Source organism: Juglans regia, chromosome 3, assembly GCF_001411555.2.
Source record: "Juglans regia cultivar Chandler chromosome 3, Walnut 2.0, whole genome shotgun sequence".
NCBI lineage: Eukaryota > Viridiplantae > Streptophyta > Magnoliopsida > Fagales > Juglandaceae > Juglans > Juglans regia.
The window spans coordinates 6,122,184-6,147,042 of NC_049903.1; the positions used below are offsets into that span (position 1 = coordinate 6,122,184).

The 24,859-nt window shown below is 35.5% G+C and overlaps 4 protein-coding genes across 5 annotated transcripts; 2 read left to right on the plus strand and 2 right to left on the minus strand.

The window, feature by feature from the left end:
• Window positions 1–804: 804 nt before the first annotated feature.
• Window positions 805–2,503, minus strand: LOC109004416. Its single transcript, XM_018982954.2, has 4 exons — window positions 2,460–2,503; window positions 1,742–2,289; window positions 1,475–1,655; window positions 805–1,147 (listed from the first exon to the last, which is right to left on the minus strand). Exons 2-4 carry the CDS (start codon window positions 1,906–1,908, stop codon window positions 968–970), a joined length of 528 nt encoding a protein of 175 aa, XP_018838499.1. The 5' UTR covers window positions 1,909–2,289; window positions 2,460–2,503; the 3' UTR covers window positions 805–967.
• A 3,137-nt stretch (window positions 2,504–5,640) lies between these two features.
• Window positions 5,641–6,792, minus strand: LOC109004417 (RING-H2 finger protein ATL40-like). Its single transcript, XM_035688846.1, has one exon. It carries the CDS (start codon window positions 6,665–6,667, stop codon window positions 5,957–5,959), a length of 711 nt encoding a protein of 236 aa, XP_035544739.1. The 5' UTR covers window positions 6,668–6,792; the 3' UTR covers window positions 5,641–5,956.
• A 3,636-nt stretch (window positions 6,793–10,428) lies between these two features.
• Window positions 10,429–15,608, plus strand: LOC109004418 (protein IQ-DOMAIN 1-like). 2 transcript variants are annotated; one of them, XM_018982956.2, is made up of 6 exons: window positions 10,429–10,599; window positions 11,168–11,280; window positions 12,460–12,570; window positions 14,051–14,278; window positions 14,690–14,803; window positions 14,894–15,607. In XM_018982956.2, the coding sequence occupies exons 2-6, from the start codon at window positions 11,206–11,208 to the stop codon at window positions 15,245–15,247; spliced, it is 882 nt and encodes a 293-aa protein (XP_018838501.2). In that variant the 5' UTR covers window positions 10,429–10,599; window positions 11,168–11,205; the 3' UTR covers window positions 15,248–15,607. The 2 variants fall into 2 exon arrangements, with proteins under 2 accessions (XP_018838501.2, XP_035543901.1); XM_035688008.1 differs by lacking the exon at window positions 10,429–10,599 and having other exon boundaries at window positions 11,146–11,280; window positions 14,894–15,608.
• Window positions 15,609–17,415: 1,807 nt separating this feature from the next.
• On the plus strand, window positions 17,416–19,743 carry LOC109004383 (protein FAR1-RELATED SEQUENCE 5-like). Its single transcript, XM_018982915.2, has 4 exons — window positions 17,416–17,758; window positions 17,927–19,224; window positions 19,297–19,386; window positions 19,693–19,743. The coding sequence occupies exons 1-4, from the start codon at window positions 17,416–17,418 to the stop codon at window positions 19,741–19,743; spliced, it is 1,782 nt and encodes a 593-aa protein (XP_018838460.1).
• The last annotated feature ends 5,116 nt before the right edge of the window (window positions 19,744–24,859 follow it).

Consider the following 24,859-nt stretch of genomic DNA (forward strand, 5'->3'; position numbering starts at 1 on the left):
GGGGTGCGGGGCCCCACTGCCCACCCCTAAAGAGAAGAGATAAATCCAAGAGATAAGACATGAAATAGATAAGGCAAAGAAGTTGACTCTGACTCCTAAAAGGAAAATATATCACAAGTCAAGTTGGACTCTATCATTCCAAGAAAATAGTCTCTATATAAGGAGCAGCTCCCCCACAAATCCGAGAGACTCTCCATGCACTCTCCACTAATGCTCTAGATGGACTCTCCTGAGATTAAATTCTTCTATTGTATTGAGCGATATGTGATGTCATGAGACACTGTAAAATCATTACCTATTATAGTGAATTTTGCCCCCAAATAACCTGTGGATGTAGAATTTTATGCTAAACTACGTAAATTCCTGTATCTCTATTTTATTTATTTTTATTTACTTATTTATTATTTATTTCATGGATAAATGCGAAGAACACCGTATTGACATCCGAATCATCTCGTGGGTCGGGGATAATTATTTCCTCCCTTCTTTGTGCAATTTTTGACATTAACAAGATAATTTGAAGAGAATTTTCCGATCTGGATCAGTAGAACAGTAGCATTGAAGTTTATTTATTTCCGCACCCTAAATAATTCACCAACCCTCCTGTGATGATCATGGACAAGTAGCTAGTCGCCCCGGCGATATCCAAAACTGTAGATAAAATTTCATCTTGAGAACAAAGTGGATGTCACCAATGACATTAGACCATTTGAGTTGGGTTTGCGAAGACAAAATTAACAAAGATTGATGATTATGTACTAAAGTTTTTCCCTTTCTTTTTGGAATGATCTCATCTATATATATTTCGTGGAAGCAAGTAAAGAAAAAAAACTAAATTTCACTTAATTACAAGAAACAAAGTCGTCCACATGATCTCTCTCTCTCACGCACACACAGACAGACACACCCTACAACATTCCAAATGTTTTCTCAAACGCTTGATCATATACCACGATAAGCTACCCTCCTAGAGTTTGAGGTTGAGATCAATGCCATCCTCTCCTGCCTCATTACCCTTCTCATCGTTTGAGCTAAGGGTAAATTCTTTCCAGCCCATCTGCTCCTTTGGTTGGAAAAAGCCATGAAAGGATTTTTCACTATCTAATCCACCCATTCCTGACCTTTGATCTGAGTCCTCCATGCTTTCCTTCAAGTTGTAATTTGGGTAAACATTATACAACATTCCAAAATCTCATAATCAATAAAAAAAAAATGAACTTCATTTATGTTTGGGTAGTGAGAAGTGTTGAAAATGTTTGTAAATAATAGTGAAAAAGTAATGAAAAAGTAATAATAAAATATTAAATAGTAGTAAAAAGTAAGTGAAAAGTAATATTGAATAGTAAAAAATAGATAAAAAGTAATAATAAAGTAAAGAATAGTAGTGAGAGTAGGTACTCTCTCACTTGCCAAACAATTTAAATTCCCCTGGGATTTTCAATTGGCTAAAGATGGTGGAGTACTATAATCTTACTCGGATAGCAAGCTTGTCAAGTTTGGAGAACTCCCTTTCATGAAGACTGTGTGCCATGGGCGCCGGAGGATTATTAGCAAGGCAGCCAAATCTGTACAAATTGTTTTCGGGTAAATTATTCATGTATGTAGTACTAAACTTCTTCGAGTTGATATCCGATGGGCCATCCCCTCTTGTACCTCTGAGATCGGTATTAAACGGAATTTCAGGCAACAAAATGGAGACAGATTGAAAAGAGTGAACAAATGAAGATAAAGCTATACCAACCTGAAGACTAATTTGTTACTGGGGCCAACATTAAATGCACTACTGCAACTATACCACGAAGATGATTGATCTGGTGTGGGGACGCGAGGATCAGTCAATTGAGGAACTTGGAAATGAAATTGAGGACCAGCTGCATTGTCTTCTGAGAAGGGCTTTGGCCTCGTCATGCCATGCACCTGTACAACGCAGTAACCAAATATATGTGCTCGCCATGAAAGATTACTCCATTTTTATGCACGTTTCCTCTTCTTTCTCAATTATATAAAATGGGGGGAAAAACTCAAGCGGAAAAATCCATAACAACAGAAAAATCAATGAAATCAAAGGAGGAAAGTATGTCTATGCCGGAACAATTAATCCTACAACATAAATTAGCAGAACAATATAAATGATCAGGAAATCGGACTCGCCTTCACTTCCTGCGGCGAAAGAGACGTGTAGTTGTAACTAGATCTTTGGTTTGAAGGGGGCTCTATATGATTATAAGGTTTGGCAGGTGATACGTCTGACGAAGATGGTGTGGCAGAACCAGGAAAATTACGATTTACCTGTAATTAGTTGCACGTGTTAACATTATTCTTCAAAAAATGAAGTGAAATAACATCAACTACCGAAAATCAACATGCCAACCACCACCCTAGACACTGGTAATTTAGCGTCTCATGGGAAAGGGGCAGGAAAAAAAACATGCAGCTGCAGGAAACTGATCTTTTGTTACCATTATAGAAGGATCGTGGCAATGTCTCCTTTGCAGTAATTTAGGGGAAGGAGACATTGGAGTGGATTCATTGGCAATATGAGTTGGTAATGGGATACCACAGACTGAGTTGCTTCCTTCCACCCCATCCACACTGGACTTGCTAGAAGCCCACGTTATGGCAAATAAGGCCTTCACGGGCAGAGCCACAGGCGCCCCGCCAACCACAAACACGCCACCGCCTCTTCCAATTATTGTATTACTGCTATCATTGCCATGAACGGAAGTCATTAATGGCGGATCAGGTGGTGGTGGGTTGAACTGAGCAAGATTTGGTACTAAACAAACATGTCGAGACGGAGAGGAACAGATAGTCGGTGTCGCTGGGTGCATTGTAGTTGTGATTGGAGGTGGCGGTGGCCGAGGAGGAGAGTTGATCAGGGATTGAGAATGATGATAAGGGTCGGGAAGAGAGGAAACGAAGCGTGACAAATGGCCATCCAAATTGGCATTCTCGGCAGTAGTACTAGTCCAGTCTTTCTTTTCCTGTTCTCGTAGGATCTTCTCCAGTTCAGCCACTCCTGGTCCTCTTCTCGGGATCTTTGGGCGCTTCAGCCGGTTATACGACCCCGGCGTCCAACCACCAAGGTCGCCAGCACTATCAGCAGCAGCACCGCTGCTAGTATTGCTACACATTACTCTCCTGATGATCTACAGGTACTTTTTTTTCTTTAATCCTGTGTACATGCATTGAGCAGAAGTCCATGAATCTAATGTATAAATATACAAAGCGTATTAAGCAAACCCTAATGAAAGAATGCAGAGTAACAAAGATACCGAGATATATGGAAAGGAAATCTCAAAGGATGTCGGTGTAGAACTCGGACGAGCGGCTATGTTCAATGAACAAGCGCAGAACAAGACACCCTTGTTTTCGGGGCAGAAAGATCTTAGAAAGTGAGACAGAGAAAGTGCCCGAACTTCCGGGATTTTCTCAGTTCATTTGCTTTCTCCAAGAAAAATGTACGAGTTTTCAAAGCGCAGAAATCCAAGCAATCATCATAATCTTCTCATATCTCGATTCTTTCGCTCAACTTCTGTCCCTCTATCTTTTCCCGTCTGAAAGCAAGATTTCTTAAGGGTTGTGCTGAGTCAATACTCCCTGATCATGTACAGAAATGTCAACCTCAAGGCCTCAGACACATTTGGCATGCATGCCTTATTTTGTCATCCAAATCTCCAGAAATCTTTGCCAAAGTGGGCGCTCAGTTTGGTGTATGTTTCGCCATCATCCCCCCAGTTTAAGATAAGCATGCAGGAGGTGCCCCTGCCCGGGGATACTACTAATTTTATAAAAATTACCAAGCAGAGACTACTACTTGGGTCAAGAGTACTACGTAGTAAATTAAAGAACATGTCATGGACATGCATGGAGGTATGAGATTTTGTGTTAAACTTGATTCTTGAATTAGTGAATACCTTATTTGGTAATAATCCGATGTGATCTCCAACCTGGCAATTAATTAAACCCGTACGTACGTTTTGCATATTTAATGAGTGATCAGCATCTTGATCATGAAAAAATACACATGACTAGATCATAATATATATATATATAGTTCTATAATAATGCCCAAATTTTCTGCAAACGAATTTAAAACTCCATTACTCAATTAATAGTATAATCTTTCTGCCGAGTGTCAATCTTGAATCATGATCATGTGAATTAAGCTTTAAAGTTTAATATATACAAGGGAATTAACAGTACTAATTAAACAATATATATAATATTCTGTGGAAAGCGACTTAATTTGGAGGACATTCACATGGGTTGTCAGATTATAATCTTGTTTCATTATGAAGAGGATCCCGACTTGATCATCCCCAAGTACTCCGTTATCAATACGTCTCGTTGGTTGCATGTAGCTGCAGATTGCAGAGTCTAATTAGAGAAAAATGATCATAAACGACGTCACATGACATATGAATCCTTTTCACAACACTAATTTACATATATAATTACATCTTAAATGAATTACATTTTTATAAAAACAACTTATAAAAATATCACCGACGTCTTAATTAGAAAAATACTCCAAATTTAAAACAAAATTGTGTAAAATACTGTAAAAACTGAAAAGGGTTGTGTTATAGAAGTTAAAATTACTGTTTATGAAGCTAGCTAGTAGCTTCATGAATATTTGTGGTTCTCTTTTATGTGGCCGAGTGCATCTAATAAATGCCGGACGGCCGAGAGATCAATTTCCTGTACACGATCATATGATCATCGATCGATCAGCTAAAATATAATTGAATATTATATCGTACTAATAACTGATTCTGATTCTGATTTTTTAAAAAAAAAAAAAAAAAAAAACAAACAAACAAGCTGCATGCTGCTAAAACTCCATTTTGACGTAACTCGAATTGGTGAGTACTACTTTGGCATCGATCTCACTTCATTTGAAATTTATAGGGTTTGGGTTGTGCGAAAATTCAGTGCAATTTCTGGCTAAATCACGTACACTTGATATCTACCTATCTTAATTAGCACCGCCAAAGATTCTAACCAAGAATTATATCTGTTTATTAATTTTATCAAGTTGTTGGTCAAATCCCATCAAACGACTCGTTCCATCTTAAGATAAAGTACTAAAACTCTGACCAGTTTGTTTTTTTTTTCAAATGTCAATGATCATTAAGAATTCACAATTTGTTCCTTGGGTCCATAAAATTAAACGCCCTTCCCCTCTATCTTGTGAATCCAAACACATTCAAATGCTTGAGCATGACGGTGGTGCATGTATATATAATATAATATAATATATAAAATTTTATACATGCACCATCATAATTTCATCCTACTACGCAAGATGTGACATATTTATCATTCCAAAAGTGAGAGTGTTGTGTATATTGTATAACATTACTATATATATATTATATATATAATTAATCATATTTGAAGATCCACAAAGGCATGAATTAATGTTAAGCGCGACTAGAAAGATATATAGACTCGCATCTATATATATCCATCTATTGTATTAATATTTGTCTAGAAAAAATAAAACACCACTAATTAAAGCATCGATCGGAATTTAGATATCATTCGCATACGATGCTATTTGGCAATATTTAGACCTATAACTTTGTGGCCTGATTGAAGTGAAAAATTTCCACAAAATGAAGCAGATGTCCTCTACGATCGTGCATCGATCGCAACATTCTTTTGCATACATATATGAAAATGGAAAACTACATGATCAAACGAATAAATCAATCAGTGCCAAGCTGCATGGTCATCATATATATGCAAACTGGAAAGGAAGCCGTAAGTACCAGTACTACGTGCCTCATTATATATATGGTAGAAAAGACACTTCATATCATGCATCATCCAACATAAATTTCGAACACCCCATAAATTTATATAAATAATATTAAAATTTTATTTACCTATACTAGTTTATGATCTTCGATTAAGGTGATCATATCAATATATAGGAGGCAATCAATCATTGTCTTTCCAGATCTTCTGAACCCACTTCATGATCTCCACAACTCTGAATCCTCCTCGACGATCTGCCCCTACTAAGCATCCTCCGAAAAGAGCTTAATCGTGAGCCTGAGCCTGATCCGGATCCACCTGCCTTCTCCAACTCGGCAGCACCATGCGGTATACTATTCTCTATAGGTGGAGCTGTGGGACGTTGGACCCCGGCAATAATACCTTTGTCATTGCGTTCTGGCTGGACCTTAGGATCAGCCACAGTACGGCAGACGGGGCAAGTTTTGTTTGAGTTGAGCCAAACATCGATGCACTCCACATGAAACATGTGCTTACAGTTTGGTAGAAGCCGAACCATGGCCTCCTCTTCTATGCTGCTCAAGCAAACTGAGCACTCTATAACTTCACTTTGATCGAGTGAATTAGCTGGTTTGTAGGTGAACTTAGGTAGTGAGGCTATGACGAATGGATCGAGCCCTCCGGCAGTCTCCGCTGGTGGATCGACAGAATCCATGTCGACCGATGCAATTTGAGCTAGTGTACTTACCCTATTCAAGATATCACGACGTGTTCTTTCTTGGCTTCTTGAGAGATACCTTGCATATGTACGGATGATGATGATAAAAACCACTACGGCAAGTAGGGAGAATATAGCAGCGATCAAGATCTCCCGGCCGACACCATATTTGCTACCTTTATCATCGTCATCAGAACTCATCGTTAATCAATTTGAATGATCGACCAAGGTGTATGGCTTTGCCTCTCTTTCTTTGATGATCAATTTCTCTATACAGTTTGCTTGATTAATTAACAGCAACGAGTTTTATTTGCTTTACGTACTACTTTGTTCTTGCAAATCGCGGAAATAATTAGTGGGGTTTCGAGAAATTTGTTGGGTATGGAAATTTTGTACCCCATGACTCCATGAGGTTTGACATTTTTGGAGCTCCGTCTTAGTTTCTTGGTGATTTCACATCTATTCCTTGATTTTTTGGTCCGACACGAGGAAAAAGACAAATATAAGAAGCTTCTCATACGTTTGTCCCTTTGCCCACGCAACTCGATCGATCCCACAAAGACTAGCTAGGAGCTAATGTGGGACTCTTGGAAAAAGAATATATATATATTTATAAAAAAAAATTTACTTATCATCTAATAACATGAATTAAGAAAAAATAATGAAACAATTGATAACGAATAGCCTTACTCATTTTTATATAGAAGAAGTATGTATGTATTCTTTTGCGGGTTGGAGGATGCATTTGGTACGTAAATTTTAGGCCTTGAAAGTCACAAGAGATGGACGTCATGACTTTGACCAATTGCCCCGTGTTTTACGGAACTGTAAGCCTTTGAATTTCCAATTCGAAAGTTTTCTAAGGCCACATGCATTCCATTAAAATCAAACAATTTCAGCCTTTAGCTTTCAAACCTGAAGATCGATGTATGTAACTAATTTCACTAATTACGTGGCTTAGAAAAAAGGAAGAAGAATTTGGAATGTTTGATTATTCACGTGGACGCCCCCGGGGACTTGCAGCGAAAGTTTTTCTTTCGATTCCCTTGGAGCATTATCAATGGCTCATATATGTAAAATACATTTTTTTTATAAAATATAAAGAAAGTTTATCAAAAGACATTTTTAGTGGATTTTGTATTTTGATATTTATTTTACAATCTTCTATATGTAGAAAATATTGTTAACAATTTTAAAATATTAATTTTAATTATTTTCTCTCTCTTTAGACTCTTCTCCGATGCTTTTGTCCATCAGTATTTCTGATCATTTCATTTCAGCCCCTATTTTTCTTGGAGTGAAGCTGTTCCTCGTCGAGTCCATTGCAGCCGTTTTTGTGTTTCCAGTCAAATACCTAGGTGCGTGAACAAGGACTTCACCATTGTAGGTGAACCTGCCAATAAAACAAAAAAAAAAATTTATAGATGGGTCAAACTTTTATAGATTGCTCAATTGGTTAACTTTGAAAAATTATAAAAAACTTCAGAATTAAAAACCTCTTTTTCATCATACTTTTAGCTACCAAATAGTTGTTTGTGCTTTGAAGGAAAGGTGTGTATGTCTGGTAAAAATCAGATATGAAAATATTGTAAATTCATAGTTAAGGAAAATATTTGAAATAAATAAAAAGATATTAATTTTTTTAAAAAATAATATAGACAAAAAATAGATAAACTGATGTATGACCTATTGTAAAAATCAATATGTAAAATTAAAAAAGTAAATTTTAGTAATGTATTTTAAATAATCGGATAAATAAATTAACCATTGGAAATGCTCTTGGGATGAAAGAGCTAAAACGATTTATTTTTTATTTTTATTTTTTCATTTATCAGGAATATTTAATAGTCTTTGTTGAAACATATATAATTAGAAACTTGATCTCTAACTTCATCATTACCTATAATGTAATGAATTGACAATTTGATATCGTTAATGTTCATTGGATCTTAGGAATATATCCTTATTTGTCATTACATGAAGAAATAATTTATTCTATTTCCTTTTGTTCTCTAGCGTCCTAGCTAGCTAGTAAGTACTTCGATCTAATATATTTGTTTTATTTCCTGAATTATTCCTAAGATTTAGTAGATTTATAGCTAGCTAGCCTATATATAAAGACTTGTAGCGAATTAACTTATAATTTCATGAAGTTTGTTGTAGTTTAATTTGTTTGATTAATTCGAGCCATCCCTATCGAGCCATTACTTAATTCGGCCCTTGTGTAATATGGGGGGGACCTCGATCGTACGTACCTACTCTCTAAAATTAATTGATATTTTTATTTATTCATAATTAAGGCTCGAAATCTCACTATATATCAACCTGATCATTGCTTGAGAAATTGATTAGGATGAAATTGTATCTTAAGAGCCCTATGTGCATGCACCTTTAATTTGATGCATGTGGTTTATCAGAATTTCTGAAAATAAAATCACTGTGTAGATTATAGCTTGCAAATTTGGTAATATCTTAAGTGAGAGTAATTACCAGTTTCTTCCTCCTCTTATTTTTTTTTTTAGAATTAATAACGATCTTGACATTTTAGAAAAATCAACATGCTTGAAGAAGATTTTCAAGAAAGTGAATCAACTATATATATATATTGATTTTCTCACAACATATATCCAATATCACAACCACAAGTAATCTCTAATTACATCACATTAGTAGTTGGCTACATTAAGTAAAAAAACAGATGCGCTAACGAACAAGCAACGGCGTGAAAGTCGACGAAATCATGACCATCACAAACACTAGTTTAAACACGTGAGGATTAGTGTTGAGAATTAGGCAAAGATGAACTAACAGCTAATGCTCATGTCTAACAGACGAATTATATTAGTTTTGTTGATCATGATGGACATATCAACTAATAATTAATAGTGGGAAAAAGAATTGATCATTTTCTATTGGGTTGGTCTATCTATCTAACCACCCATTAATTTCTTTATTAATGAAATTTGCTAATTTCAACTAAAAATCCTCAACAAATTCTCCTGATATGACTTGCTGGCCATTTACGCTGACTACTACTATTTTAATAAGGGAATTATATCATGATATCCTTGATAGATTCTCATCTATTTCTTTTTTCCTAAGCTAAAGATTGTGGCATACATGACATCCTTGTAATGTGCATCTTCAATACTAGTCTCCGATTATCCTCGTTAATTAAGAAGATAGCGGGGAATGTGATTTCTCATGACTTTTATTATTTATATATTTTTTATAAGAAAGAGGACGGTATTCTATACTTCTAACTCTCGACTAACATGTGATTGTATTATTGATATTATTTTTTTAAAAAAATATTTTTATTTTTAGATCCAGTTTGAATTGAGAAATTATTTTAACTAATCTCATTTTATCATTACAATTTTTTTAAATTTTAACATAAAATATAATAAATAATTCAATTTTTTAAATTCCAAAATATGAAAATTAATATTAAAAATTAATATTTTAATAATATTTTATTTAACTCATTTTATTTCATCTCATCTTTCAATCGGTAATTTTTTTTATATAAGTAGTTGATTTATAAAATTAATTTTCTACTATTTTTAAGTTACTTTCTTAATTAATTTTTGCCAGAAATCTCCAACTCATATACGGCCCAATAAACTTTGACAAATTGAATTCGCAAGTAGCTCCAAATCGCAGCCGATACGGAAGGCATCCCATCGCCATCAAATTCTGTCACAGTTTGTTTTGATGTCGCTGTAGCCTCCGTTGTAGGCTGAGCTTTAAAGGAAAAAACAAATATCATAATGTTCATATTCGTCGATCCACGAGTTGTAGCGTTCGTTGAGCCTATGATTAAGGAGGGAGAGTCAGACAGAACAACGCACAGGAGACAGAGACAGAGGGATTTTATCATTTAATACTATGATATTTTTTTTTTTTGTTCAACATCTTTCGAGGAAAAATACAAGTAAAAATAAAGAAATGCAGAAAAGCTGGTGTTGGGCCATGGCAATCCTTATTGCTCACCCACCTTTTATTCTTTTCTCAAGCCTTTCTTCTCCGTTACTTCTACTAATACTATTGTCATCGGCTTTTTGCTCCGAGATCTTGAGTGCCCATTTTCTAAAACTGTCTGTTGGACCCATTGGAGGAGCCGTTCTCTGGTATGTCATACTTAACCGGATACTCTTCTTTTGCATTTTTTGTGGGTTTTTCCCTCTGTTCTGGGATTCCAAATGTGAGCTTGAGATACGTATTTGATGTTTGGGAGGGATGGGTGGGATCTGGAAGCTAATTGTAAGCAAACTAGAAGGACTAATGCAGCTTGTTATGGAAATATGTCGTTATTTTCTGCCACTTGTTGGTTTGGATGTGGTTTATTTTTAATCATATTATTTTTATGTTTTGAATTTTTGGCAAGTATGATAGTGTATTGGACTCGTCTAAAGTTAGTTAATGATCAATTGGTGAAGTGTATTTGGCATATTTTGTTGTGGAATTATGGTTCTTCTCATTTGAATTGAATGTAGTTAATGATGCAATTTTTTTTAATCATTTTGTTTATGTTACTTCCGTCGCTGTTTTTTTGTAACAAGATATAGCAGCCTCATATTTTGTTTGTTGCTGCGAGGTCGAGGAAAAGAAAACCTGAACACTATAAATGCTAAAACTTGGTCTGTTGGATGTCTTTTAATGGCGATTTTGATTAGATCCAAATTGGAATTACTTCAGGGGCATGTTAAATCGGACACAGATTCTTAATCGCAGAGATGGGTTCTGGAGATTGGTTTAAGACTATAGTCCGCCTAAAGAAACCGAAAGATGGCAGGTCAAAAAAAGCGAAGGTACAGAGCCCTTTAATTGCAAACTCATTAATTAACTTTAACTTGGTTGAAACCAAGCTATGTATTTGCTTAATTCAACTGAGTATCCAAACTGTCAAGTTGTTTATTCCAAATCGAAAACGTATTTGTTATTCCCTTGAATGTCCTCGTGAATTGACGTATCTTAACTCTAGTTTGCAATGCCTCTAAACAATGGCATTTGCTCCTTATTAATTTAGGTTCAGACCCAAACTGAGGAGTTGTTTCTGCCTTATATATACACATATCTCTGCGTATATATACTTGAAGGTTGAGGCGATAATTGGGTAGGAATTTAGGAAACCCAAATAGAGTTTGTCGAGGTTTGGATTTTTAAGTATCTCTTTTCCAGTCTGAAATGATAGAAGCTTCGAAAACTATAGCTAGGTTAATGTCCATGACTTTCTACTTTTAGTTGTCAACTATAGCTAGGTACTTCTCATGTATACTCCTTGTGTACTTGGGCTTTGCCTATTATTATGAATAAAACTTCTTGATTACCAATAAAAAAAAAGTCTCTCTTTTACAGTCCTGTTTTTACTTGTCTAACAAGACATGCTAGAAGGTATGGCTTAATCTACCATTGGTATGATAAATATGAAGGATGTTTAATTTTTTTGGATTGAATCCTCTTAACTGATCATAAAAGTCATAAGATCATCAATCAATTGGTAGCATTGTTACTCAGAACTAAAGTTGGTTAAACTTTATCTGTTGGGAACGAGAAGAAGAAAAAGTAACATGAAAAACGAAATCAATCACACATGCCACACTAGATTTACATGGTCCAGCAATGTGTCTACGTCCATGGAGCTGCAGATGATTTTATTATCTTGAAAGTCGAATATACAGTGCGAGAATACAATATGTGGCCATACAAAATAGTACAATATATAGATGCGGCGAAACCCTAATTAGGGGTTGGGTCGAACTGGTTTAGGAGCTATAACCAGCCCAAACCTGCTCTCCATGGCCCAAGATCATTGAAAATACACCAAAAACCGCAACGAATTCTTCTCGGGTTGGGTCATCAAATCAGACCGCCACAAAAATAAACCAGACTCCACACAAACAAGCCCAACATTATCATCTACTTGATACCTCAGTATTGAATCCAATATAAATTTGCTATTTCTCATGTTTTCTGGTGCTTTGTTACAGGGCTCCTCAGTTTCTGCAAAATCAAAGAATCATCTGCGGAAACAGTCTCTTGGCAAGCCAACTGAGGATATTGCTGCAACACGTATTCAGACTGCATTCAGGGCTTACATGGTATGCTAGTCATAAGCCATACACACTGAAGTCATAAGTATATAGATCTAAGATGATTTGTTTTTTATGTATATTTTCCTTTTTCCTTCTTGTGGTACCAATCCATGAGCACTTTCACTGTTTGGTTTGCATTTCTCGTGGGTACTGATAATTGCATATACAGCAACACACACTGCCACATTTACAAAATATTATGTAAAAAGTGTATCCGCATGATTATAAAATCCGTTTAACATCATGCCTTGACAAGAAGTTTTAATTTGGTCGTAGATGGTTAACAGTAGGAGATCCAATTAAAAGAAAAGAGCCTCAAGTGGAGGTCTGATATCCAATTAGTTAAGTAGGCTGGAATTAATACTGAGCTATTTCTTTGGCAAATGATGTCAACCAATAGTGTTTTGGTTGAGTGGTCTAAATCAGATCTCATTCCTGCATAGTGAATTATGAAACACGGTTGAAAGAAAGTGAAGAAATCCTAATTGATTAATCCTTATAAAAGAATTCACATCAATTGACAATTGAACGGGATATCTTTGGCCCTGTTATGAGAGCTAAGAAACATGCATGGAGGAGAGAATGCTGATATTTTGAGAAGTAGGTAAAATGATATACATCTTATGTTTTCTAGGCATATGCCTGAATTGGATTGTAGGTATATGGTATCTACTTAAGTACTAGAAACATGTTTCTTTGTATTTTCGAGGGCATTATGAAGTTAGTGGGCAACGGTAGTGTTGGTTTATTGGGGAGGATTTAAGGATGGTTCATGTCAATTGTGATCTTCTTCTGACTAAGATTAGCAGATTGGCATGATTTATTAAAACAAGAATATGTTCCCCTCTTTTTACTGCTCAAGAATAGTGCACCTATGACTGTTACTTTTTTCTGCTTAAGAATGTGGCATGGGCGTTATTTCGAAGGCTTCAAAGCACATTTCCTCTCATTTCAGGACATCCTTTCACAATTTTAGCAAATTTTTGGCCCACAAAGATGGAGCCTGTTCTCTATTTGAACTTTTCACACTTGATGGGGCTCATTGGAAATGTCTATTCTTCCTGATATCCAAGCAATGCTGTTCCTGCTTTTTAGTTTCACATTTTTGCCTTGTTAACTGTAGTTACAGAGGCTATATGAACGATCAGCAATTTGCTTATTTACCTTCTAGTTTCAGAATTTGTAATTGATCTTTGCTGTATAATTGGTGACAATTTTACTCTACTAAACCTCGCTACTAAATACTGCGGTCGGTAGCTGGCCACTATGCAGTGACTGGGCAAAGAAGAACCTTACAGTTCCTTCTGAACAAATATTAGGTGGCTATCTCATCAACTCCTATAAGAAGTTAAAGAAACCAGAAGAGGAACTGTATAGCCATTCATTGCCAATTATTGGGGCCATGAACTAGCTCCATTTTTTTTTTGGTGCTTTTGATTCATTTTGCTTTATTTAATGTCTTGGGGATTTATTTTGTTGCTTGCAGGCTAGGAGAACTTTACGTCGTCTGAAAGGGGCAGTAAGACTACAGGTCCTGACCCAAGCATATTCTGTTAAGAGGCAAGCTACAACAACGTTAAGCCATCTTCACACTTGGAGCAACATACAGTCCCATATAAGAGCTCGTAGACTCTGCATGGTGACAGAAGGCCGACTTAGACAAAAGAAACTAGAGAATCAGATAAAACTTGAGGCTAAGCTTCATGACCTGGAGGTTAGACCACCTGCTCCCTGTGTGTGAGGACTTGCATCATGAACTTGTGATTGATAGTGCCAAATTATCGTTGGACTGAATGGCATCTCCTTCCTTTAAAAGGCTATGTTGTGTTTCTGAAAATGATATTGAAATTGCTTGGTTCCCACATCAAGGAACTCTTGGTCCTTTAGAACTTACCATTTCTCAGGAATCAGGATACAAAGTCCGAGATTCTTGATCCTTGTGTCGTAGGCACTTTCTTCAAATAGAAAAGGAAAAAGAAAAGATTTAGACTTAAAGCATCCAGTTTACCGACTGTTGCTAGGCCCTGGTGTCTGATTATTATATTTAATACATGGACCTTTCTGAACGCAGTCAACTCATTCTCTCTTGAATTCTTGAGTAATTAATAGTCTGAATGGATAACAGGTAGAATGGTGCGGTGGCCCTGAAACGATGGAGATAGTTCTTGCAAGGATACATCAGAAAGAAGACGCAGCAGTTAAGCGGGAGCGTGCTATGGCATATGCCTTTTCTCATCAGGTATGTCATTCTCCAGGATGAAAAAATGTCATTCTCGTTATTTAGGCTCACAGGACCAATTGACATGCATACAAATCCCATGATTTTCAGTGGAGGGCTAACTCCAGTCAGAATCATGGGCTGGGTAATTATGAACTTGGTAGAACTAATTGGGGTTGGAGCTGGTTGGAACGGTGGATTGCTGCTCGCCCATGGGAAAGCCGTGTCCCTTCCAAGTCTATTACCCCAAAGAAAGCCCAGAGTAGGCAGCCTAGCAAGGTTGGTAAAAATGTAAATTCTCCGACACCGAAAAAAGATGTTTCAGTCAAACCTCCTGTAACCAATGGGAAGGGAACCACAAAGGCCCGTAGATTGTCTTACCCTGTTGTTGAAAAATCAGCTGCGCATGAAGGGAGCATTAAAACTGAAGAGGCAAACAATAAGAAAGAACAGTTGGTTTCTTAGTACCAAACCAATAATATGGAATAGAAATTGTTCTATTGGATTTTCTGAGTAGTTGAAATGCTGAAATGTGAGGGAAAGCAAATTTGTTATTTATGTTTCTCGTGTCTGATTTTGTGCCTAGGGGAGTGGCTTGGAAGAAAATCTTGTTTTGTCTGCGGTAATAGAATAATTGGAATGACCTGGATATGGAACTGACCTAGTCATTGTTTCCTCGTCCTTATATTTGTTTTTCCTTTGCCCATGATGTATATAATGAAAGGAAGACAATATATATATTATTTCATTTAGAATGTAGATATTTGTTGGCGATGTTTCAAAGAATGTTTGCCAAGGCTGTTATTGCGCCTAATGTTTGCTATCCTTCCATACATGTTTTTGCCAGTGTGCTGAGATTGGATTAAACTGCTGTAAATAAGATTGTAATTTGAGTTACTTAACAATTTCTTCATTTTAACTAAGTAGTAGAATCATGAAGTCATACTCTGTATTCTTCCTTCGTTCGTACCAAACTATATTATGGGGTAAAGGTATTCCCATATTATTACACTTTTCTCTCATTTCTCCACATATAAAAATAAGAAACCAAATTTCTGAACATTTTGAAAAAAAAAACACTCTCGATATGGTCTCTAATGCCCAAGCAGTTCACACCCACGAGTCACGACGTCCAGGTATTTCCTGTTTGGTTACCCGAAAATGGTGGAAATAGAAAGAAAAAGTTGGGAGTTTGAATATGTTGCTCTTGGGATATTTTCATGAGCTTAAACTGCACTCATAAGTCATAACTCATTCAGTAACTAAATGGGTTCTCATTCATGAAATAAAAGAGGCATTGTCTTGCTCGTAGAATCAAAATGCAGTTCAAAGGTTGCCGAGGAATTGCTGGGTTGAACCGGTTAATGCAGAATTAGAAAGTTACGTTTTGTAGTTTTGTTTCAGGGAACATAGGCTTGGTGGAGGGAATCTTCCCCCTCCGCAGTTCTTCTACGTACAGGGAAGTTCGCGCAGGGAATGCGCACGAACTTCCTCTCATTTCCACGTCAATTATAATTAAAAATAAAATAAAATAAAAATAAAAATGACAAAATGCATTTCGGCATTTCCTTGCTATTTTCTTGCCATTCATGTAGAAGAACTGTAGAAGGCTGCCTGTTCGTGCACACTGCAACCCATCTCGGCATTTTCTTGCCATTCACTCTGTCTCCCTCATTTCCGAAACATGAGTGAGAACGTTGGGTCGCAACCCATTTCCGAAACCCAGTCGTCGGTAAGTGAGTTCATTTTTCCCAAATAATTTTGTTTTCATGAAGTGGCATTGGTGAGCACGTATTTATCTTACAGTTTTTTTTAGAACTCTTGGTGCCAGTGGAGTGTTTTCACTTTTCTAGGTTGTTTCTATTTTGTCTTCTACCCCACCCAGATTTCATCACAAATGTGTTAGGTACGATGGTCTAAGATTACTTTTTGGGGCATTGTTTTTTCTAAAAATAATATTATTCTAATTTTATTAATGGACTCATTCATGCGTTATGGCAAACAAATATGGGCTCTATCAAAGTTGTTTGACATAACATTATACTGAAATTAGCAACCCAAAGCTATAGTTCTACTGGGAAAAAAAATAAGATACCTGTCTTTGATGTTAGCAGTGGGTTGCATAATTTCTTGCTTGACAATTAATCCGTATTTTGTGGGTGTAAATTGCAGAAAAATATAATGCCTCAATTTCACTTATCAGTTAACCTGTCGATTGGCTTACACTTCGCAAGTCCAAGCAATGTTGAAGAGATATTGAGTACCACACCTGACTAAAGTTTGTCTACATTCACTATTCCTGATACTGTTGAATCCAAAGATGACGATGAGTCTAGGACACAGAATATAGTGCATACTGAGGTGAGCGATAATATTGAGGAGCCGAAGCTAGGGATGATGTTTAAATCTGAAGAAGAATTATTTTCGTATTATAAGAAATATGGAAAACAATGCGGTTTCGGGGTAAGTACGCAGAGAGTAGTAAGAGGTTCAAGGATGGAACTCTCAGATATATCACACTTGGTTGTGCTCATGGAGGGAAGGCACGAAATCGAACATCAAATGTCGCCAAACCACGTCCGACATAAAAAACAGAATGTAAGGCAAAGATAAATGTTACGTTTGTTGATGGGATGTTGAAAGTGTTGAGTGTACACAATGAGCACAACCATGGCCTAAGTCCACAGAAATCAAGGTTCTTTCGTTGCAATAGAGAAGTAAGCGAGTCTGTAAAGAGAGTCTTAGATACAAATGATCAGGCGGGGATCCGAATGAATAAGAGTTTTGCCTCTCTTGTACAAGGAGCGGGTAAGTATGAAAACTTGTCATTTTTAGAGAAAGATTGTTGTAATTACATTGACAAGGCACGCCGCATTCGAGTTGGGAAAAGTGGCGCTGGAGCCCTCCATGAGTATTTTGCTAGGATGCAATACAAGCATGATGCATTTTTTGCACTAATGGATTTGGATGATGACGGTAGGTTGAGGAATGTTTTTTAGGCAGACGCACGGAGTAGGGTAGCCTACAAATATTTTGGCGATGTTGTCACATTCGACACCACATATTTGACAAATAGGTATGGGATGCCCTTTGCACCGTTTGTGGGTGTAAATCATCATGGATAATCAATCATTTTGGGGGCAGGATTGATTTCTGGTGAGGATACTGAAACGTTTATATGGTTGTTTGAGACTTGGTTGAATTGTATGGATGGTAATGCCCCGAAGGCTATTATCACGGATCAAGATAGAGCAATGAAAAATGCCATTGCTACTGTCTTTCCAAATTGCCGATATAGACTTTGCTTGTGGCACATACTAAAAAAAGTACCTGAGAAATTAGGTTCCCACAATGCATATAAAACCGGGTTGAAAAGTCAGTTGCTCAAGTGTGTGTATGACTCACAGACCATTGAAGAGTTTGAAAAATGTTGGGACATGTTACTTACGACTTACAATTTGCAGGAGAATGCCTGGTTGCAATCTCTATACACTGAGCGTACTTATTGGGCACCAGTATTCCTTAAAGATTTTTTCTGGGCTAGAATGAGTACAACCCAACGAAGCGAGAGCATGAATGCTTTCTTCGATGGGTATGTTCATGCTAAGACAAACTTAAAAGAGTTTGTTGATCAATTCGATAATGCATTGAGGAAGAAGATTGAGAATGAGAATGGAGCGGACTTCCAGTCATTCAACTTCAAAATCCCAATTGTAACTGTCTCTCCATTCGAGAAGATATTTCAGGAGTTGTACACAAACTCTAAATTTAGAGAAGTTCAACAAGAAGTAATGGAGATTGTTGGTTGTCTTCCAGTTCTACAACAAAAGAATGGTGTAATTGCAATATACCATGTAGAAGATGAAATCCATGTTGATGGTTTCATCAAAGAGGTTACCTATTCTGTATACTTTGATGAGGCTGAGTATGAGGTGAAGTGTTCTTGCAGATTGTTTGAGATGAGAGGTATATTGTGTAGACATATATTTGCCACTCTGACGGTTAATCGAGTTCGTACGCTGCCTAAGAAGTACATATTGGACCGATCGAGAAAAGACATAAAAAGAAAGTACACCCTGATAAGTAGTAGTTTTGATGTAGTTGATGCGAGGCTAGACGTGAGTAGATATTCACGTATAATGAAGATATGTGGTGATGTCGCAAGTAATGCAGCTTTATCTGATGAACATGCTCAGGATATGATTGATAAGTTGCATGCAATGAATGAGGTCTATCTCACCAACAAGTCGCCAATCCAAACTTGTTCCAACGTTGCAATTCCAACAGCAGATACAACTGCATGTACGAGTTCGAAGAAAGTACTAAGTCCCCTTATTGTGAGAGGCAAATGCAGACCACCATCTCTGAGGAAAGCTTCCATAATGGAGAAAGTGTGCAAACCCAAGACCAGAAAGGCTACGCAAAAGGGAAAACATAGACAGGTAATTAATCCTTAATTGTTTTTGCTATATTGTCTTACGTTGTTTTTTAATGGTTTTATTTTTTATTCATAGATGCATGGAAGAGATATTGAAGTTGTTGACACGCGTAGGAATTTGTTTGGCGAAACATTGGTTGGGACTCAAGAGAGTGTTCCTATTCAGGTTTACAAACTCTTCATATTTAAATTATATTCTATTTTATTTAAAAAAATATTCTATGTACTCGGGTTAGTTTCATCTATTTTTTTTTTATTTAGCCGCGTGGAAACATTTCCGAGATTTTTGACTCTAGTGGAACCTAGTTTGGCGAATCAATGATTACGACTCAAGAAAGTGTACTTACTGATTCCATTTTGTTTCATCTCTACTTGATATTGTGGTACTTGATTTTGCTTCATCTCTAGTTTATAACTGCTACATTTTGTTATATTATCTTTACAAATGTATCTTGGAGTGGATGAAACACAGCCGGATAATGAGGATGGAGCACAGCCAGATCTTAGGGATTTTGATTTATGATTTCAAGATCTATTGAGTGTATTTTCTTTTTTGTGTTGTGATTGTAAATTCATATGTGAATGAGTGATTGCAATACGTGAATTGTGAGTAAGTGATTGTAAAAAAGATAATAAATATTTTGTTATATAAGATTTATCAGTTTCTACAAATGAAAGAAGCTTTTTTGTGGTTTTATAAATCAACCTGTGTCCAGTAACACATTCTCATAGTACACAACAACATTCCAAATAGTTTCATAATACACAACATTCACAATTTCGTTCCATAATACACAACAACATTTCAAATAGTTCTATAATACACAACAACATTCCAAATAGTTCCTTAATACACAACATTCCAAATACATCCAGTTCTACACAGTCGGATGTCTGCTTGTCGTCTTCCAATTTCAACTCCCTCTTCACAATTTATTCTCCTCTTTTCTGAAGCTCTTCCTCCTTTCAATGCAAGTCAGCTTCTATCTTTATCAGTTTTTTTTCTGTCTTCACTACTATCAGTCCATTTCTTGGCGTACTGTGCATAGCCTCGTAGTGTTGGTAGTGATAGCCACCAGCTGAACTAGTGTTCAATATGGTAGATATAGAAGCCCCAGAATAACTAGCCTTTATATAAGACTCGGTGCTGCAATTCTTACATGAAGAATTAGCATGAAATAACTGCCACTTCACAAGAAGTTATGGTTTCTACACCCTCCTTATTCTCATCCTTCATGCTCTTTGCCTTTTTACAAGCCACGCACAGAGAACCAAATCATTCAACTGCCAAAAAATGAAAAACCAATAGAATGGGAAAGGTAAAATTAAGCCACTAAAATTAATAAAAAAATATGGAGTCTACATGCATTTACAATATTTGGTGTTGCAAGCAACGCCCGCAGATCTCATAGGTTAGAAAAGATCATCTACAGTTAAAGCTATTGGCTTTCATGATAGACCTCTTCACACCATCACATTACACACACACACACAGGAAATATCATTTTTAAAAGGGAACTGATGGTGCAAAAAGTCCAACCCATGGGCTATATTCAACAAACCAATGATTAACTCCCAAGTGCTCAGGTAGGGAAGTGAATACTAGAGATTTTAATAATTTCTTCAACTAGAACTTGAAAAATACAATGCATCAGGTTTAAAGAAAAAAAGCATTGAGCTCAATATAACTTTTTATTAGTTATAAAATCATTGGAGTAATATTTCAAGAATTGCCATTGTTTTTTTTTTCCCAATATTTCTAACTGGAAATGATCCCATCAGAATCTGTGAGAAGCAAATAAGTTGGACAAATCTGCATCAGAATCTTTGAATTCAGTCATGAAACCTCTATCTCCTTAGCAAACCAAATCACCATTCCTCCATATAGATAAAAAGACAAATTGTGTTTCTTCCCTTTTCTATTATACAGAACATACTACCTCACTTTCTCCTAAAAACAAAAACCTTGGGTTCTATATGCAGACTCCTATCCATAGCTTGAAAAGCTACTAACAAGCAACATAATACACCCAATAACAAGTGACAGAGCTCCAAAAATTGTCCAAATAATTCTATAAAAAACAGAGTACAAAAATGCTGTCAAAAACAATTGTCCAAAATGACAAGCCACAGAGCTCCAAAAATTGTCCACATAATTCTGAACAAACAGAACAGAAAAGATCAAGATACCTTGCTATATTACAAAGAATAAAAAGATGGTCTATTATTTCCACGCTAACTTTGCATGGGCAACATGGATACACCACAACAATCATTCTCTTTCTAAGATTGTCCACTGTTAAATTCTCCCACTGCATCAATACATGTACAGGGAAGCAGAGATAAAATCATTCGAAATGCTTTTTTGAAGGAGAGAGGCACTATGAAACTGAAACTATTATTTGACAGAAACCGAAACTATGACGCCAAAACTTTCTCAAAGCCAAAATTAAAGCATATTTGAAGCCAAAACTATGACAGAAATCGAAATAGGCAAACAAGACAGCTCATAATTTAGGACAAATTGCTCATAATCCAGACCCAACGTGAATGAACTTGACCTCTTCGGTCAAGAACAAAATGGAATCAACCTGAGAGAGAGAGTGAGAGAGAGAGAGAGAGAGAGAGTACCTTCATGGGATCGAAGAAAAGCCTTGTTTGTGGCCGTCAAACGTTTCTGCTTTGGAGATGGTGGAGGTTAGGGTTTCTGGGTTCAGAAATCATCTCAGGTCTTGGTTGCCACTTCGGAGATGGAGGAGAGTGAGAATGGAGGAGGGAGATGGGAGGTTTGTCGGGTCTGGGTTTGTGCGAAGAGATGGAGGAGAGGAGATGGATAGAGATGGAGGAGCGATTTCGAATGTTTGGGTTCGTGTGAAGAGATGGAAGAGGGATTTCGAATGTCTAGGTTCGTGCGAAACGCACCGTATTATTTTCCACGTAGACGTTCGTGCGCAAACCCTGCACCAAGTCCCCTGCCTATATCATTTTCCTTTCTTTTAATGTTTCTGAACATTTATTAACCTCTTTTTTCATCGGCTAAGTCTAATATAAGTATGATTCTTAAATGTGCCTCCCAAATATTTTCACTCATATATTTGAAAATCTTTATACTATACATCATCCATAGTACTGATATCATATTTACTCATTTTTTTAAAATGAGTGTGTGAGATTTACACACACTAAGACTGTATAAATCATTTTCCATAAATTAAATAAGATCTAATATCATTTGAAAATTCTATTAAGATTTTAAATCTTTCTTGGGTCTCGTTTGATTATACATATTAGATTAGAATATAATTTTTTAAAAAATTCTTTTTATCAGTCATTATTTATCATCCTACATCTTATGAAAAATACCTACACACCTTATGAAAAAACTATAGGTGTGGGGTGTGAGAGTGAATAATGGCTGATGTATAACATTCCTCAATTTTTAATATTATTTTTGTTTTGAGATTTGAAAAAATTGAATTATTTTTTATATTTTGTTTAAGAGTTTGAAAAAGTTATAATGATTAGATTAGATGAAATGATTTGTAAAAACAAATTAGGCCTTAAAAGTTGGTTTATTGTTTAGTCACAGTTTTTCAATAATTTCAAACTTTTAAGTCTCTATGAATGCGAATGTTGAAAGAAATATTAGATTACACTGTATTGTTATTAGGGGTGTAAATTTAAACCGAGAAATCGACCCAGACCAAACTAAACAGGACCGGTTGGTTCGGTTTTGAACCGGTTTGGTCCATAATCGGTTTCTATATTATGAAAACCAGCTAAACCCGGTCCGATTTCGGTTTCGTAGTTTTCGAGACCGGACCGGACCGGTTGGAAAAATATATATATAAAATATATATTATACAAAATATTTATATATATAAGTTCTATATATAATATATAACTATATATTAAATTTTTATATATAATGTATATAATTATATATTATATATGAAATAATTTCATATTATAATTTATAAATTATAACATAAAATGTTAATCTTAAATATGAACATTTGTAATTTGTTTGATTATATGTTATTAATATAATATTATTATAATTTATAAAATAAAAGTTTAATCTTAAAGATTAAAATTTAATTGCTCATATGCTTTAAATAGAATATATGTATATATAAAATTATTAATAACATTTTATCATAAGAAGTAACACTTTATTATATATTTTTTACATTTTAAAAAAATCAGAAAATCGGACCGGACCGGTAACCGGTAATCGGTAAAATCGAAGGTACCAGTTTAAGAGGGTAACCGGAAGCGTAATCGGTTTTGAAAAATGTAAAACAAGTACAAACCAGTTCAGTCCTAAATTTTGTCTAAAACCGGACCGGACATGACCGATTACACCCCTAATTATTATGATCTTGGTAGATTAAAAATTTAAACAAATTAGTATCCAATAGTTTTAAGACTTTTTTATTAATAGTTAGATTTTTAACAATTAGTATCAAAGCAGGAACTAGGGGTGTAACCGGTCCGGTCCGGTTCGGTTTTGGACAAAATCTAGGACCGAACCGGTATGTACCGGTTTTGTATTTTTCAAAACCGATTACGCCCCGATTACCCTCCTAAACCGGTACTTCCGGTTTTACCGGTTTCCGGTCCGGTCCGGTCCGGTTTTCCGGTTTTTTTTTAAATGTAAAAAACATATAATAAAATGTTAATTCTTATTATAAAATATTATTAAAAATTTAATATATATATTATGCTTAAAGCATATGATCAATTAAATTTTTATCTTTAAGATTAAACTTTTATTTTATAAATTATAACAACATTATCTTATATATAATTATATTAATAACATATGATCAAATAAATTACAAATGTTCATATTTAAGATTAACATTTTATGTTATTATTTATAAATTATAATATAAAATTTTTTCATATATGATATATAATTATATATATTATATATAAAAATTTAACATATAATTATATATTATATATATAAATATTTTTATATATATTATATATAAAAATTTAACATATAATTATATATTATATATATAAATATTTTGTATAATATATAAATTAATTTTTATATTTTTTTTTTCCAACCGGTCCGGTCCCAAAAACTACGGAACCGGAACCGGACCGGAACCGGCCGGTTTTCATAAAATAGGAACCGGTTCCGGACCAGACCGGTTCAAAATCGGACCAACCGGTCCGGTTCGGTCCGGTCCGGACCGGTTTTCCGGTTTAAATTTACACCCCTAGCAGGAACTATGTCAAAAGTTCAAGTTACGGAAGAGGTGACCTATTGACTAGATTAAAATGCCTTAGTATGTGTATAGTGTTAAGTTATTGAATATTGATAGATAAGTAAAGCTCTTAAAGGATAAATGGTTACTACCAGGTCAATATCAATAAAGTGGGCCGCCGTTTATGTCGAATTCGGAAACTTGATGGAATATTATGATATTAATAGATTAAATATTTAACTTAAATTAGTATACAACCGTCTTAACATTTTTAGATTAATGATGGAATCTTTTAACACATATAATATTTATTTATTTTTAAAATTATTACTACCAAGAAGAATATCGCCATCTGCATGTCAAGAGTATTAAGCGGACGTTACAACGTGCGCTCATCGATAAATCTGGGAA

What these genes read in the sequence shown, in the direction of transcription:
- LOC109004416 (XM_018982954.2), bottom strand. Translation starts at nt 1,908, where the DNA reads ATGACGAGGCCAAAGCCCTTCTCAGAAGACAATGCAGCTGGTCCTCAA. An exon ending in AGTAACAAATTAGTCTTCAG is followed by an intron (nt 1,656 to 1,741) that starts GTTGGTATAGCT and finishes TACCGATCTCAG; the next exon opens with AGGTACAAGAGGGGATGGCC. An exon ending in TTGACAAGCTTGCTATCCGA is followed by an intron (nt 1,148 to 1,474) that starts GTAAGATTATAG and finishes TACAACTTGAAG; the next exon opens with GAAAGCATGGAGGACTCAGA.
- LOC109004417 (XM_035688846.1), bottom strand. Translation starts at nt 6,667, where the DNA reads ATGAGTTCTGATGACGATGATAAAGGTAGCAAATATGGTGTCGGCCGG.
- LOC109004418 (XM_018982956.2), top strand. Translation starts at nt 11,206, where the DNA reads ATGGGTTCTGGAGATTGGTTTAAGACTATAGTCCGCCTAAAGAAACCG. An exon ending in CTGCATTCAGGGCTTACATG is followed by an intron (nt 12,571 to 14,050) that starts GTATGCTAGTCA and finishes TGTTGCTTGCAG; the next exon opens with GCTAGGAGAACTTTACGTCG. An exon ending in CATATGCCTTTTCTCATCAG is followed by an intron (nt 14,804 to 14,893) that starts GTATGTCATTCT and finishes CATGATTTTCAG; the next exon opens with TGGAGGGCTAACTCCAGTCA.
- LOC109004383 (XM_018982915.2), top strand. Translation starts at nt 17,416, where the DNA reads ATGTTGAAAGTGTTGAGTGTACACAATGAGCACAACCATGGCCTAAGT. An exon ending in AAAAGGGAAAACATAGACAG is followed by an intron (nt 19,225 to 19,296) that starts GTAATTAATCCT and finishes TTTTATTCATAG; the next exon opens with ATGCATGGAAGAGATATTGA. An exon ending in AAGAGAGTGTTCCTATTCAG is followed by an intron (nt 19,387 to 19,692) that starts GTTTACAAACTC and finishes GATGAAACACAG; the next exon opens with CCGGATAATGAGGATGGAGC.